This window comes from Psammomys obesus, unplaced genomic scaffold (genome assembly GCF_907164565.1).
Source record: "Psammomys obesus unplaced genomic scaffold, mPsaObe1.curated_primary_1811, whole genome shotgun sequence".
NCBI lineage: Eukaryota > Metazoa > Chordata > Mammalia > Rodentia > Muridae > Psammomys > Psammomys obesus.
In genome coordinates, this window is record NW_026592636.1 from 3,937,502 (window position 1) to 3,952,241 (window position 14,740).

Consider the following 14,740-nt stretch of genomic DNA (forward strand, 5'->3'; position numbering starts at 1 on the left):
TAGTCCTCATGACTTTTACTCATTCATGATTTTTTTTTTTTTTCGAGACAGGGAGGCTGGCCTCGAACTCACACACTCCTCCTGTGAGTGCTGGGATTAAAGGCATGCGCCACCACTGCCTGGCCTGATTGACTCTATTTCAGAAGAGGGGACTGAGTCCTAGAACTTTACTGAAGTCTAGACTCAGGTTCTGACCCTAGCAGTTCCGCCCCAGGGAACTTCCCTATCTAGCAGCATGGAAAGATCCTTTGAAGCAAGAGTCAGGACACAAGTAACAAGTGATATCATTTTAGTTGTTACACTTATCAATGGGAATAAGATGACCTGGGGGAAGGGCAGGGCGTTGGCCCAGGCAGGACGGTCCCTAGAAACCTAGGTCCTGAAGGTACATCTCAGAAGCCACAAGGTGGTGCCAAATAAGACTGCACAGACCCCACTCAGGATACATGTCCAGGATTGGGCACAGGGAGTCTAAAAATGGTTCCAGAGCTAAGGGTCTGGGAATCCTCTTCCTCAGTACAGGATTCCTAGGTCCAGGGGCCAGTCCTCAGTGGAGACCATCTGTAGAGCTCAGCTTGGTGACTAGGTCCAGCCCAGTCAACAGAGTAGAAGGTCTGCTCCTGGGTCTTTCTCCAGCTGAGGAAAGTGGGAGGCAGTCTGGGTTCTAAACCACTCAGGTGACCACGCAAAAATTCTGGGTGATCCGCCGCCAGAAATTATCACTTCGACCGCCGAGAACCACTTCAGTTGCTTCCTGGAAGACGGCTTCCACGTTGTCATGGAGGCGAGCCGAACACTCAAGGTAGGCCACTGCTTTCACAGACCTTGCCATATCCTGACCCTGCCAGGGAGCATTAGGAGCTACTGAGTTGGGGGTGTTGAGGCAAACACATTTGATTTCCCTGCAGCCCTTTTGGCTATGCCAGGAGTCTTGAGGACAACAGTGGGAAGGGGGGCTTTTCTAGGGTAGCCTCAAGTAGGCAACTAACCTGAGAAGGCAGAGAAGGGCCTAAGACTAATAACATGGCCATCGAGGGCCCAGTTTGTGCTGTACATACTCCCTATTTGTCCTCCTCACAGGACCTCCTAGAGTATTCTGGGTTCTGCTTCCAAGTGCTGGCCCTTCCCGACTGCTGACATCTTCCAAGAACTCCACCCACCCACCCAGTGTGCCCCTCGCACCTGGCACGGTAGAGCAGTATCCTGAGGGTCTCTCCCCCAAAGCCTCCTACCTTGTGGTAGGTCACCGGCTCCAGCCTTTTCTTCCGCAGACTGTTCACCACCGCCTTGTCCTTGCGCAGGTCCGTCTTGCAGCCCACCACGATAATGGGCACTCCTTTGCAGAAGTGTGTCACCTCTGGGTACCACTGCGGAGGGAAGGGCTTCGTGTGAGCCGCTGGGAGCTCCGACCCTCAGGTGGGCCTGTCAGTGTGCCTCCAACAAGGACAAGGAGCAGAGCTAATATTCTGGAGTCAGTACTCAGTGTAGGTTCTCCTTTGAAATTTCCACGCCCTGGCTCGGGGTGTAGCCCAGATGGTGGAGTGTTTGCTTAGCATGCACGCAGCTCTGGATTAGATCCATGGCTTGAATAAACGGGGCCCGTAACCCCAGCACTTGGGAAGTAGAGACAGGAATACCAGAAACCGAAGATCTTCAGCCAAGGAGGGTTCAAGGCCCGAGGCAGCATCTCAAGGAAACATAAGTGTATGTAATAATTCTCTTTCTACTCTCTCTCTCTCTTTCTGAGATAGGGTCTCTCTACATATCCTTGGCTGTCCTGGCACTCACTGTGTAGATCAGGACAGCCTCACAGAGATCTGCCTGCCTCTGTCTCCCAAATGCTGGGATTAAAGGCGTGTGCCACCACGCCTAGCTATAATTTTCTGTATGCATGGGCATTTTCTTAGTGTGTATATCTGTGCAGCTTGTGGGTCTGGTTCCCTTGGAGGTGAAAAGAGGCCTCAGATGCCCTGAAGCTAGAGTCACAGGCCATTGTGAGCTGCTACATGGTGCTGGAAATCAAACCCTTTAAAGGGAAGCCAGTGCTCTTACCTACTGGCCATCTCTCCAGCCCTTGTGCCCTACCAGCAGGTTCTGTAGCTAAGCTCACTATAGAGATGCAGTCAGTAAGACACATAACTTCCCTTTGGCCACACAATTGGAAACGGAGGGATTTGAGCCCAGTAGATGGGGTCTGGAGCCCAACTTCAAGGTAAGGGATTCTTGGCTACTTTCCAAAGTGGGCCAGCCAAATATTCACTTATTTAAAAGTAAGTAAGGCAGATATGGTAGCACAGGCCTTTAATACCAGGACTCGGGAGGCAGAAGTAGGAGGATCTCTGTGAGTTCAAGGCTAGCCCAGTCTACACTGAATTCCAGGATAGCCAAGGTTAGGTCTCTAACCTTCTCAAAACTTCTCTGGCTTCTGGAACTAAATGGGTCCCGAGCAAGTCTCTCCACACCTCACTATCCACCAATTCTGTGTAGGGAATTCAGGGGGCTCCTCTGAACCCAACTGGGAGGCAGCTGAGCCTATGGGAACCCAGGCACCAGGATCACTTCCTTTAGAGCAATCTGCACTGGATCCAGGACCTGCTCTTCCAGCTCTCTGGGTTCTCCCCTCTCTGTCCCTCCCCTCCCCTTTCCTCCCCTCCCCTATGGTCTTCTCTTCACTAGCTGGTCTGGCTCTCTGGGTGGCCTCCTCACATCCCTTGGCTATACACCTGGTAGGGCTCCTCAGTGGTTTCTCCAGGCCAGCCTCACACTCCCTCCAGAGGGCCTGCAGATCTCAGCTACCATAAGCTTGACTCCCCCCTCTCCAAGGCTGCTCCTCACCCTGGGGAAGAAGTGACTCTGCCTTCTGCTTGCATGGGTCCAACTTCTCTCTCACCCACCTGCAATCCATCAGCAAACACCAGGGCTCTGCCCTACAGGATTCCTAATCTAACCACAGTTGCCACCGCATCAAAGTACCACTGTCCCTCCCCATCCCCAGCCAGTAACAGGGCCTGGTCCAGAGGCATGCTCAAGCACATGCTCTGAAGAATGCACGCAGCTGAATGTCTGGGCTCCAACCCCAGAGTTGCTACTCTAAGAGAACTCACAGAGATCCTTCTGCCCGTCCTTCCTGAGTGCTGGGATTGCTACCATGCTGGCACGACAAGTTTTTTGTTTGTTTGTTTGTTTGTTTTTCCTGTTTTTGAGTACTGTTCTTTTTTCCCCTTTTATTGGAAACATGGCAAGTTCTTAATAAACGTTGCCATATCTTATTGTTGTCTTTCCTAATGCTGTCACTGCCCGAGGGAACCTGGCAATGCATTGCTTGTGTGGAGGCCTTGGCAAGCAGCCGGTCAAGCGCTGAGCCACGGCTGGGCAGAGGAACTCAAAGGACTGCCTCTTTGACCTTTGAGGGTAGCCTCGGGAAGCCCTCTGGATTCTAGGGCATCATGACAGGCCTCTGTTTGGCAGCAATGGAAGACACGGGGTGGTGCTGAGGCTGCTGGAATTGGACTTTATGAGCTCCAGCAGGCCCAGGCTAGGGAGATAGTGTCTGAGTCACCTTGCATTCTCAGCTGAGTCAGAAAGGGGGAAAAGTGTTCTACCTGCAGTTGAGGACAGGCAAGGAGCCACTGGAGTAAGAGTGAGAACAGACCCCGTCACCACATTTCTATGTGACCGCAAACAAGCTGTTGCCTTGTCCTGGGCCTCACATCACCTGTGCGTCTATCAAATGCAGACTCGTGCAGAGCCTGCCAAGCTTTTCATTTTTTATTTTTTAATGTTTTTAGACAAGGTTTCACTACGAATCCGTGGCTACCCAGGAACTCACTATGTAGAACAGACTGGCCTCAAACTCCTGTAGATCTGCCTCCTGGGCGCTGGGATTAAAAGGCATGTTGCCACCATGTCTGGCACTTTTTTATTTTTCTTATGTGTGCAGATGTTCTGTCTGTGCACCATATACATGCTGTAAGGGCCAGAAGAGAGCCTCAGAGTCCCTGGGACAGGAGTTACAGACAGTTATAAACCACTATATAGGTGCTGGTGGTTGAATCTGATCCTCTGGAAGAGCAACCAGTGCTCCTAACCTCTGAGTCATCTCCAGGCCATGGCACTTAAGAAATACATTTATAGCTGGGCATGGTGGCACACACCTGTAACTCCAGCACTTGGGAAGGCAGAGGCAGGTGGATCTCTGTGAGTTCGAGGCCAGCCTGGTCTACAAAGCAAGTCCAGGGCAGCCAAGGCTACACAGAGAAACCCTGTCTTGAAAAACAAAACAAAACAAAACAAAACAAACAAACAGAACAAAAAAACTAAAAACAAAAAACAACAAAAGAAAGAAAAACAAGGGGCTGGAGAGATGGCTCAGAGGTTAAGAGCACTGGCTGCTCTTCCAGAGGTCCTGAGTTCAATTCCCAGCAACCACATGGTGGCTCACAACCATCTGTAGTGAGATCTGGTGTGCAGGCAGAATGTTGTATAAGTCATAAATACATCTTTAAAAAAAAAAGAAAAACAAAAAAAGAAATACATTTGTTTCAAAAACTTTAGTTTGTTTTATTTGTATGAGTGGTTTGCCTGCATGTATGTGTGTGCCACATACAGATCTGACGCCCATGGAGGACAGCAGAAGGTGTCTGATGCCCTGGAGCGGAGGCTAGGGATGGTTGTGAACCACCACCTGGGTGCTGGGAACTCAGATTTGGTCCTCTATAAGAGCAGCCAGCGCTCTTAACTGCGGAGCCATCTCCCCAGCCCCTTTATTACTTTTAAAAGTAATGTATGTGTATGTGTATGTGCCCCGTGGAGGTAGAGTCCAGAACACTGTCAGAGTCCTGGAGCTGGAGTTACAGGTCGTGAGCTCTCTGACACACATGCCGGGGACCCGCTGTCTGCATGAACAGTACATGCTCACTCTTTCTCTCTCTTCCTTTTTTGACAGTATGTCATTGTGTATCCCCAAAGGGCCTGGAACTCATGATGTAAATCAGGCTGCTCTCAGACTCACAGAAGTACACATGCCTCTGCCTCCCAGGTGCTGGGGCTAAAGGTCCATGGCCAAGCCCAGTGTGCCCCTGAGCCATCTGTCCAGTCCCCCCAGGCCTGCCAAGGTCTGACCAGCTGATGGGTAGAGAGCGATGAGGAGTGGCCTGCAGGTGGAAGTGTGGCCTCCCTCACCCCAGCACCTACCCGGTTGGCGACGTTGTCAAAGCTGTTTGGATTGGTCACATCGAAACAGAGGAGCAAGACATCGGCTTTAGGATAGAACAAGGGCCGGAGGCGGTCGTAGTCATCTTGTCCTAGGCAAAGGAGAGCAGTCAGTGCCTCTGGAGCCTGCTCTCAGCGTCAACCAACCCCAGGGAGGCCGCCTTAGCAGACCTGGGCTCTCAGAGGGCGGGGGCCGGTTTTGTGCCGCATGTGGACGTCCTTCTGGGACTCATTCTTGGCTTGCCTGTGGGATGTGGCAGCCTCAGCCTGGAGGAGCCATGACTGGGAGACCCTCTTCAAGGAGTGAATGTGAGGCGGGGGCCAGGTTTAGAAAACCACCTTTTGCTTGGGCAGTGAGGGCAAGGGCAGATGTGACCCCAACAAAGGGGTCTTAGCAGGGTGAATAAAAGGTGGGGGGAGGCTTCTGGGTCTCCCTGAGTTTAGTTTTGAGCTAGCCCATGAATCCAGACCAGGAGGCTGGAGGGCACAGCCCAAGGTCAGGAGGTCCCAGAGAAGCTAAATTCCAGGTACAAAGCTTGGGGGGCCAGGACCAGCCTATCTCTTGAGGCTGCCCTGAGTTGAGGTGGGCACGTGCGGGTGGAAGGCTGAGGTTCCTAGGGCCCCTCTTGCTGCCAGCGCCTATCCCCTGAAGACCAGTTGGCCTTCTGAAGCCACTGGGGCGCCTCTTCTCTTTCCTGCCCCTCCCAAAGACCCACACCTACCGGCTGTGTCCCAGAGTTGGAGGCTCACAGGTTTACCCTTCATCTGTACATTGACAGTGTAGCGTTCAAACACTGTGGGGTTGTACCTCTGAGGAAGAAAGAGGACAGAGTTAAGGAAGCTTTTGAGGGATCCGGGGTAAGTCCCCAGAAATGCTTACACACAACCCCCCCACTGTAGTTGTTTCTGAGAAGGTTCCAGTGTCGTCGTCATGACCAGCCTTGGGGAAAGGTATTACCCCTGGTGCCATGAAGGTCCCCATCCTCCCTGGCCGTGTTTTCCTTGATAAAAGGGAAGACTGGAGTCCCTAAAGTACGTCAGAACGTTACAGTAAAAAGACACTGAAATGGTCCAGAGCGCTTGGCACAGCCTGCTACAAAACAAGCATCCATGTATGCTGGCTACTGGCATTAGCTTTGTCCGGTGCCCCCTTCGGAGCTCTCCCCTGGCTTTTCCTAGGAAGGCTTATCCACTCCTGCTTCTTCCCTTGTTCATTCATATATTCATCTAGCAAACATTAGCACTTTCTCTAGGCCTAGCTCAGGGCATTGAGGAGCCTGTACTGAAGACGACTCCGTCTGTCTTGGGGAGCTCAGGCTGCCAGTTTTTGGGGGTCTCCATTACTCCTCCCCCCATTTTAGATAGGTTCTCATAAAACCCAGCCCGGTTTTGAATTCCCGATTTTTCCATTCCAAGCCCCTACATGTTAGGACTAAGGCTATGTAATATCCTACCACTCCTGACTTTTCTTTCCTGAGTTGGGGGTCTTGCTAGCATAGAGTACACCTGAATTCATGGTAATCCTCCTGCTGAAGCCTCCTGAGTACTGGAGCTACAAACAAGTACCACCTGGCCTGCTCTTTCCTGCTGTCTGCAGGTCTGGATGTAGAACTCTCAGCTGCGTCTCCGTCGCCATGTCTGTCTGTGTGTGTGCAGCTATGCTCCCCAGCAGGATGAGTGACTAACCTCTGCAACTGTAAGCAAGTCTCCAGTTAAACGCTTTCTCTTTATAAGAGTTGCCTTGGCCAGCCCAGTGGTTGTGCACACCCTTCTCTATGAGTTTAAGGATAGCCTGGTCTACAGAACTTGTTTCAGGACAGCCAGGGAGAGTCGCCTTGGTCATGGTGTCTCTTCACAGCAACAGAACAGATCCTTTCTAAAAATTATCTGTCTGTCTATTGGAGGTTCTCTACACAGCCCTGGTTGTCCTGGAACTATGCAAATCCACCTGCCTTTGTCTCAAGTGCTGGGATTAACATACCCAGCTCCTTTTTGTCCTTTTTCTTTTTTTTTTTTTTTTTGGGGGGGGGGGGGGGGGGGTTGTTGAGACAGGGTTTCTCTGTGTAACAGCCCTGGCTGTCCTGTATTCCCTTTGTAGACCAGGCTGGCCTTGAACTCAGAGAGCTCTGCCTGCCTCTGCCTTGAGTGCTGGGATAAGAGGAGTGTGCCACCATGCCCAGCTCTCCTCTTTGTCTTTTAAGAAAAGGTTTTCTTTTCTGTGCTTTGCCTGCATGAATGTGCGCCATGAGGTCAGGAGAAAGCAGATCTTCTGCAACAGCGTCAGGCACTGGGCCATCTCTCCAGACCCCTTTCTTGCGCTTTTGAGACACAGTCTCATTGCGTGTCCTCGACTGGGCTGGAACTTGCCATACAGACCAAACTGGCCTAAAACATACAGAAATCCTCCCGCCTCTGCCTCCTGAGTGCTGGGATTAAAGGCACACATCACCACGACTGGCCTTTTTTTTTGGGGGGGGGGCTTCTTTTTGAGATGGGGTTTTGCTGTGCGGCCCAATCTCAGCTAGAACTTACACCCCTCTAGCTTCCACCTCCCAAGCACTGGAATTAGGAACATATAATCACCAGGCGGGGCTCCTCTCAAGTCTCTTAAAGCTGAAGAGTTTCTTGTCACATACCCCCATCTCAGCCTGCCTCTCCTGACCCCCTCCCACACAGACCCCTGTTGTGGCCTCTCCAGAGTGGGTTACAGTCCCTGTGCCGGCTGGTCTTATGTCAACGTTACCATAAACTAGAGTTATCTGAAAGGAGGGAACCTCAATTGAGAAAATGCCTCTATAAGATCCAGCTGTAGGGCATTTTCTTAATTAGTGATTGCTGGTAGTCCTGGATTCTAGGAGAAAGCAGGCTGAGCAAGCCAGCGGGAAAAAGCCAGTAAACTGTGCCCCTCCATGGCCTCTGCATCAGCTTCTGCCTCCAGGATCCTGCCCTGTTTGAGTTCCTGTCCTGACTTCCTTTGAAGAACAGCAACATGGAAGTATAAGGGAACAAACCCTTTCCTCTCCAGCTTACTTTTTGATCACTGTGTTTCATTGCAGCCATAGAAACCCTAACTAACACAGCTCCTTATTCTACCTCAGGCTTGTCCGCTGGAGGCTGGCTGGCTTCTCTGACTCAGGAGGAACTGGGGCTCCCTTTCTTTATTCCTGCCCCTCCCAAAGCTACCTACCTGCTCGTGTCCCAGATTTGAAGGTGTACCCTCTCTACAGTGGCTGAAGAGCGGACCTGGCAGGTTTGATAGCTAGGTGAAAAGCTAGGAACCTTTGCAGAATAGAGCCTGAGCCACAGGTAATAAAGATTGCCAAACTGCTACATTTGCAGCCTTTTGCAACAAGCAAACCTGGTCCTCCTGGTTCTGTTACTGTTTTATTATTTGAACCAGGGTCTCACACAGGCAAGGAATACCTTGAGCTTATGATCCTTCTGCGCCCACCACCTAAGTCCCTCGAACACAGACAAGCACCATCATACCTCGTGGTGCGGACTGAACCCAGGACTTTATGTATGCGGGGTGAGCGCTCTACCAACCGAGCTCCATCCCTATCCCCCGTTTGTTTTTTAATTAATTTATGTATCGGGGAAGGAGCAGACATACCGCATGTAGAGGTCAGAGGACAACCCTCAGTAGTCTGTGATCTCCTACTGTGTGGGTCCTGGGGATGGAACTCAGGTTGTCAGAGTTGGTGGCGAGTGCCGTCTCCCCCTCCCCCACCCCCTCATTCTTTGTTAGATGGGTTCTCCCTGTGTAGCTCAGGATGGCCTGGAACTCACTGCAGTTTTCCTGCCCCGGGCCTCCTGAGTGCTAGGATGACGGGCATGCGCCACCATTCCAGGCTCAACCTCCTGAACTTTGCACTACTTGGGCTTCTATCACTTGGCCAGGGCTGGCTTGTAGGGTCATAGTGTGGGGACCCCTAGCCTCTTCCTTTCCCACGTTAGGCAGGGCTCCTACCTGCATATGACTCAGTGGACTTTATGCCTGCTCTTCTGATGACCAGCCTGGCTGCCAGTCCTCTGAGTCAGGCCCTGGCCAGCTGGGAGGGGCAGTCATAGAGATGGGTCAGTACGCCCTCTAGGGCTCCTGGGAAGCCATGCGGCAGAGGGCAAAGAGTAGGCAGCCGGAGAAAGATGGAGCAGTCGGCATGGATATTCTGACCTTCCTGTACTGATGAGAACAGACAAGGGCCCAGGCTGCCTTCCTACTCCTCTGTACATCCTTAGATCACTCTTCCCTTGGGCACTTTTCCTGCGGGAGGGGAGGATATCGTGAGGCTAGCACCTGCTGGAGATCAAATGAGCCACCGGCTGTGTGGCCTTGGGGCCTGTACTGTCACTGGTTAAGAGAAAGAGCGTCACCTCACAATGCAAAGGGAAGACTTGGCCCAGCATTTACGGCCACTGCTCACCTGGTTGGCAGTGCCTACATAAACGCTGTCTATCCCTCTGGGTATTCCCTTTTCCCATCTCCAACCGTGGTGGTTTGAACAGGTATGGCCCCCACAGAGTCATGTGTTTGAATGCTTGCTTCATAAGGAGTGGCACTGTTAGGAGGTGTGGCCTTGTAGGAGGAAGTGTGTCAGGATGGAGGTGGGCTTTGAGGTCTCCGACACTCAAGCTAAGCCCAGTGCGGCACAGTCTCCTTCCGCTGCCTTCGGATCAAGATGTAGAACTGCCAGCCTCATGCTGGGCAAGGTGGGCACGCCTGTAATCCCAGCACTCAGAGATGCAGAGGCAGGCGTATCTCTGTGAGTTCCAGGCCAGCAGAGGTGACACCAAGAAATACTGTCTTGAAAAACCAAAAATTAAAAACAAAACAAAACAAAACAAAAAAAAGTTGCCGTGATCATGGTGTCTCTTCAGAGCAATAAAACCCTAACTAAGACAACAATTGCAGCCTCTGGCCTCTGCCCTAGAGTAAGGACCCGTCATCGTGGAGACATTGACCTCTGTGCCAGAGACCCCAGAGTGGTCAGCCACATAGCAGTTAAGTGGCTCTTCTGATCTGATCTGGGCTTCAGGATGGCCTGTGACAAAGCCCTTGGGAGATAGAGGTCAGTGCCTCACAAATGCTGGTGGAAATGGCCCCGGCCCACAGGTGCAAACCCTTCTCTTGACTCCCATGACCTCAGTGACGTCAAGAGGCCCTAAAGGAAGTGGCTTGTTGAGCTAGGCAGAAGCAGAGCTGGCTTTAGGGGCCACACCTGCCACCTGCCTCTTCTGAGGTCACCAGCTCCTGGTCCTGACATCAGACAGACCTGATGTGAGCTGGAAGGGGCCATGTTGCCTGCCTCACTGAGAATCGTCACCAACCCCTCCTCTGACTTCGGAATGTGACTTTATCTATATCTTTTGTGGTGTTATTTGAACCCCCCCCCCCCCCCGGCAGAAGTGCCTAATCTTATCTGCTAAGTTTTACTCAGCAAGGGACAAAGGCCTGGCTTGAGTTGACCCAGGACAGAAATGATTCAGCCCTGGTCCTGCCCTCCTGAGGTTTGGATAGGGGACCATTACAGAATGAGAAGAGGCTTCCCGGGTAGGACACTGTGGAAACTGAAGACGTCTGGGAAGGGCTTTGGATTTGGCTACTTCTGCAGTCTGGAGGCTCTCTCCCACCTCGTGGCCCAGTCAGTCTTGCAAGCCATTAAGGACGGCTGCGTTCCCGGTGCCAGCTGAGACTTCTTGGGGATTGAGCTCTCCCCACCCCATAAGCTGTTTTGCCCCTTCTGTCTTGAACTTGAGGTTGGGATACAATGAGGACCACAGAGCCTTCTCCAGCCTCTTTCTCTTTCTCCTCTCTGCTCTTTGCTGCAGGCAGAAAGGAAAGGGAACTTGCGCCTCCAGGCTGCTGCCTCCCTGGGCTTTTAGGGCCGCCTGGGGCAAAGGAGGCTGAGGCTGGGTCACCAGATAGCAGGGGCGGGGGTGACTTAGGAGGTCATGAAGCGCCCTGGGGAAGCCAGGGTGACCAGAGCCACTCCAGGTTTTCGTCAAAAGTCTCTGCCTGCAATCACAGCACTTGGGAGGTGGAGGCAAGATCAGAAGGCATCCGAGGTCAGCCTGGGCTACTCGGGACCTTCTCTCAACAAACTAGCCAGGCAGGGGCAGCACACACTTCTCATCCCAGGCATAGGCAGGCGAATCTCTGAGTTCGAGGCCAGCCTCGTCTACAGATCAAGTTCCAGGACAGCCAGAGCTACACAGAGAAACCTTGTCTCTCATAGTGACGTTACCTATAATCCCAGCACCATGGCAGCAGAGGCAGGAAGGTCACTGATTTCAGGTGAACCTAGACTACAGAGACTTTGTCTCAAAAAACCAACTTGCTAACTTGCCAGGGACCTCCCAGACAAAGGAAGACCAGGGACAAGGTCAGTCCATCCCCTGGTGACCACTCTGCTCTCTGTCGCTCCAGTGTGTCCTGTGCAACATACACAGTTCACAAACTTAAAGATGTTTCCATGTGAAATTCTGAATCAGGTCAACAATGCTGACCCTCTCCATCCTCCCCCCGCCCCTGCCTCTGTCTTTAGATGTCCTTCTCTGTCCCCTGGCTCCCATGATGGTCAGGTTCCCATGTGCAGTACCTAAAGACCTGGAAAATATCTCAACTTAAAAAAAGAAGAAAGTGTAACTGTCAAAGGACATGATGTCAGCTTTGCAAACCACAAAACCAAAGGCTCTGAGCTGGGTATGGCGGCACACACTTGTAATTCCAACAACCCTTGGGGCGAGACAGGAGGACTGAGCATGCAAGTCCTCCATAGTGATATGCTGTCTCAAAAACAAAACAGAAACCACTAAAGTACAAAAAAAACAAAAAAAACAAAAAACAAAAAACAAAAACAAAAACAAAAACAAAAAAACCCCGAAAACCTCACAAAACCATAGAAAACCAGTAGCTCACTGGTCTAGAGTGGCAAGACTGAGCCCTGTTTGCCAGACCAGCTTCTCCAGCCTCCTCCATCAGACTGCCCACCTCTGCACAGCCCCTGCGGCTGCAGGATGTAGGGCGAGGGCAAACCCACAGGCACCCAGGACTCCCACTCCTCAGGGAGGCCACAGAAAGAAGGCTCAGCCACTGCCCTGGCCATGGGGTCTGCTGAGCTGCCTGGACAGCCAACAGCTAGTCCTGGAGGACTCGAGGGGACAAGCCCAGAGAGCCAGGCAGCGCCGGGTACAGCACTGAGCTGTCCAAAGAGTCAAAGCAAGCCATAAGGCGAAATAGGGCTCTTCAGAGGAGGGCCTGTGCTCCACAGTCTTCCTAAGGCGAAGCCCGGGATTGGCACCACAGTGACTAGGGTTGGAGAAGAGCTGGTGTTTCCCAACGGACGTCATTTGTCAACTTTCCGTGAGCCCTTCTTGCACGAAGAGTTAGAGCTGAGCTCTTGACTTCTTTATCTCGCTGTTCTGTGACTTAGGGTATCTTACCATGCAGTTAAGGACACAGGCACAGAGAGGGTAAGGGACTTACCCAAAGGCACACAGCTCTAAGAGGCAAAGGCTTGATTTTACTGTTGCCAGTCTAGCTCCAAAGTCCTCATTACCTCTTAGCCAAGTGGTGACACCAACTACTCTCTTAGGATTTGCTATTTCCCCAGGTGGCCTAATTCAGTCCCTGTGACACCCCTCCCCCTAAGTGCCATAAGTTTCTCCTCGATCCTACTGGCTAACTCTGAAAAACTCTGTCTTGGACCCTCTGGGAACCCCCTAGGAGGCTGGAGCTGGATACTTTCGAGGCGTCTCTAAGAGGCAGATCAGCACAGTGGGGGTGTCCCAGAGCAGGGACGTTGCAAGGCCAAGGGTGAGGGCACTTACGTCTGGAAAGGCCCCATCGGCATAGACCATCATCAGCGACGTCTTCCCGCAGCCTCCGTCGCCCACCAGGACCACCTTTACCACCGAGCGCCCGCTGTTCGGCGCCTCCTCTCCCGCAGCCTGGGGCGCGCTCATCCCGGGCTGGCGGACGGCGGTGCGCCGAGCAGCGGGCGGTGCGCGGCGAGCTGGCTGCGGCGGGCGCGGGGCTGGCCCGGCGGGACAGGAATGTGGAAGGGGCGGGGCGGCGGGAGGAAGTGGGAGCGGGGCGGCGGGGGCAGGAGGCGGCCCGGGGGGCGGGGGACACCCGGCCCAGGTGAGAGGCTCCGGCCAGAATCGGGGTGCGGCGGCTTGGCCAGGCGTGGACGCTCCTGGGGTCTGGTCGCCTGAGGTCCTCTCCGGCCACTCAAGGGACACTTTTTTCAGCACCCACTGTGTGCAGTCAGCGAGGCCTCAGGAGTGGGCGGAGACCCATGCCCCCAGAGGGCAACCGGGGCTGGTGAAGAAGAGTCATCAGGTAGTTGGAGAGGGGCTGGGGACGGGAAGAGAGGAAGCCCCTGGCCCGCCTGCCAAGGAAGGGAGGTGATTTTTATGAATGAATGAACGAACGACTGGATGGATGAATGTGAGTTTCTGAGGCTTGGGGACCTAGCAACCCAGACCTCCTCCAGAGGTTGTAGGCCAGGTGAGAAGGGAGTGCCCCGGCATGCCCTCGTAGGTCACGGCAGGACCTCTTCCTGCAGCACCAGGAAGCTTCGATGGAGGTGAATTCCCAAGAGTCTCACCCAAGCAGGCAGTGATCTAGGGAAAACTCTGGAACCTTCCGTCTATAGAGCTCAGAGCAGGCTCTGGCATATGGCTAATGTCATAAATGGTTCTTAGCATAATAGTTTTTTTAATTTTATTTTTTTTGCGTGTGTGAGTGTTTTATCTGCGTGTGTGTCTGTACACCACACACGGGCCTGGTGCCCTCTGCACTCGGAAAGCCCTGGACCTGGAGTTACAGACCTTAGGAGCCACCATGTGGGTGAACCTGGGTCCTCCGGAAGATGAGCTCTTCATCTCCGAGCCATCTCTCCAGCTTCTCGGTATAACGTTTAATGGGCGCGGGTGGGCCTCAGTTTCCGAGCACCTGGGGACCCTGCACTGTTTAAGTCAAAACCTCTACTGTGAGAGGCCTAGAACGAGAGGTAGGCGGGTCGTCAGCGTGAGAACTACCTGCTCAGGGGACAGGAGAAAGGGAAGGGTGTCCTCACCTGGGGCAGGCAAGGAGGATCTTCTGATGGGAGAGTCAGAATCTTGAGGAAAAAGTGACAGGTGTTTCAAAAAGGACCTCGCATAGGCCGGCGTGATGTGGCCCCGCCCCCCACCTTCCTAGCGACGGGACAGAGGGTGGGGCTTGGCTGAGTTGCTGGGATCTGGACGGTGAAGAAGCACTTGGGATTTCAGGAATAAATCTTATTCGTCCTCTCACCTTTCTTTGGGGTCTTTTTTCTTTTTCTTTTTTTTAACTTAGCGGGCATAAATGGGCTGGAAGTGTAGCTGGGTTGCTAGAATGCTTAACTAGCACACAAGAAAGCCTGGGTTCCAGCCCCAGGACCACATAAACTGGACTTGGAGGGGCATACTTGTAATTCCAGGACTGGTGAGGTGAAGACAGAGGATCAGAAGTTCAATGTCAGCTTGGCTATACAGCGAGTTG

The 14,740-nt window shown here is 52.8% G+C and overlaps 1 protein-coding gene and 1 long non-coding RNA gene across 2 annotated transcripts; both read right to left on the reverse strand.

Annotated features, from left to right (window-relative positions):
- Nucleotides 1-272: 272 nt before the first annotated feature.
- Nucleotides 273-13,251, reverse strand: Rhod (ras homolog family member D). The gene is made up of 5 exons (XM_055614646.1): nucleotides 13,042-13,251; nucleotides 5,934-6,021; nucleotides 5,194-5,303; nucleotides 1,233-1,367; nucleotides 273-841 (listed from the first exon to the last, which is right to left on the reverse strand). Exons 1-5 carry the CDS (start codon nucleotides 13,174-13,176, stop codon nucleotides 674-676), a joined length of 636 nt encoding a protein of 211 aa, XP_055470621.1. The 5' UTR covers nucleotides 13,177-13,251; the 3' UTR covers nucleotides 273-673.
- A 226-nt stretch (nucleotides 13,252-13,477) lies between these two features.
- On the reverse strand, nucleotides 13,478-14,332 carry LOC129682329 (uncharacterized). Its single transcript, XR_008720965.1, has 3 exons — nucleotides 14,295-14,332; nucleotides 14,047-14,216; nucleotides 13,478-13,534 (listed from the first exon to the last, which is right to left on the reverse strand). It is a non-coding gene; the product is annotated as an uncharacterized LOC129682329 (long non-coding RNA).
- Between the last annotated feature and the right edge of the window lie 408 nt (nucleotides 14,333-14,740).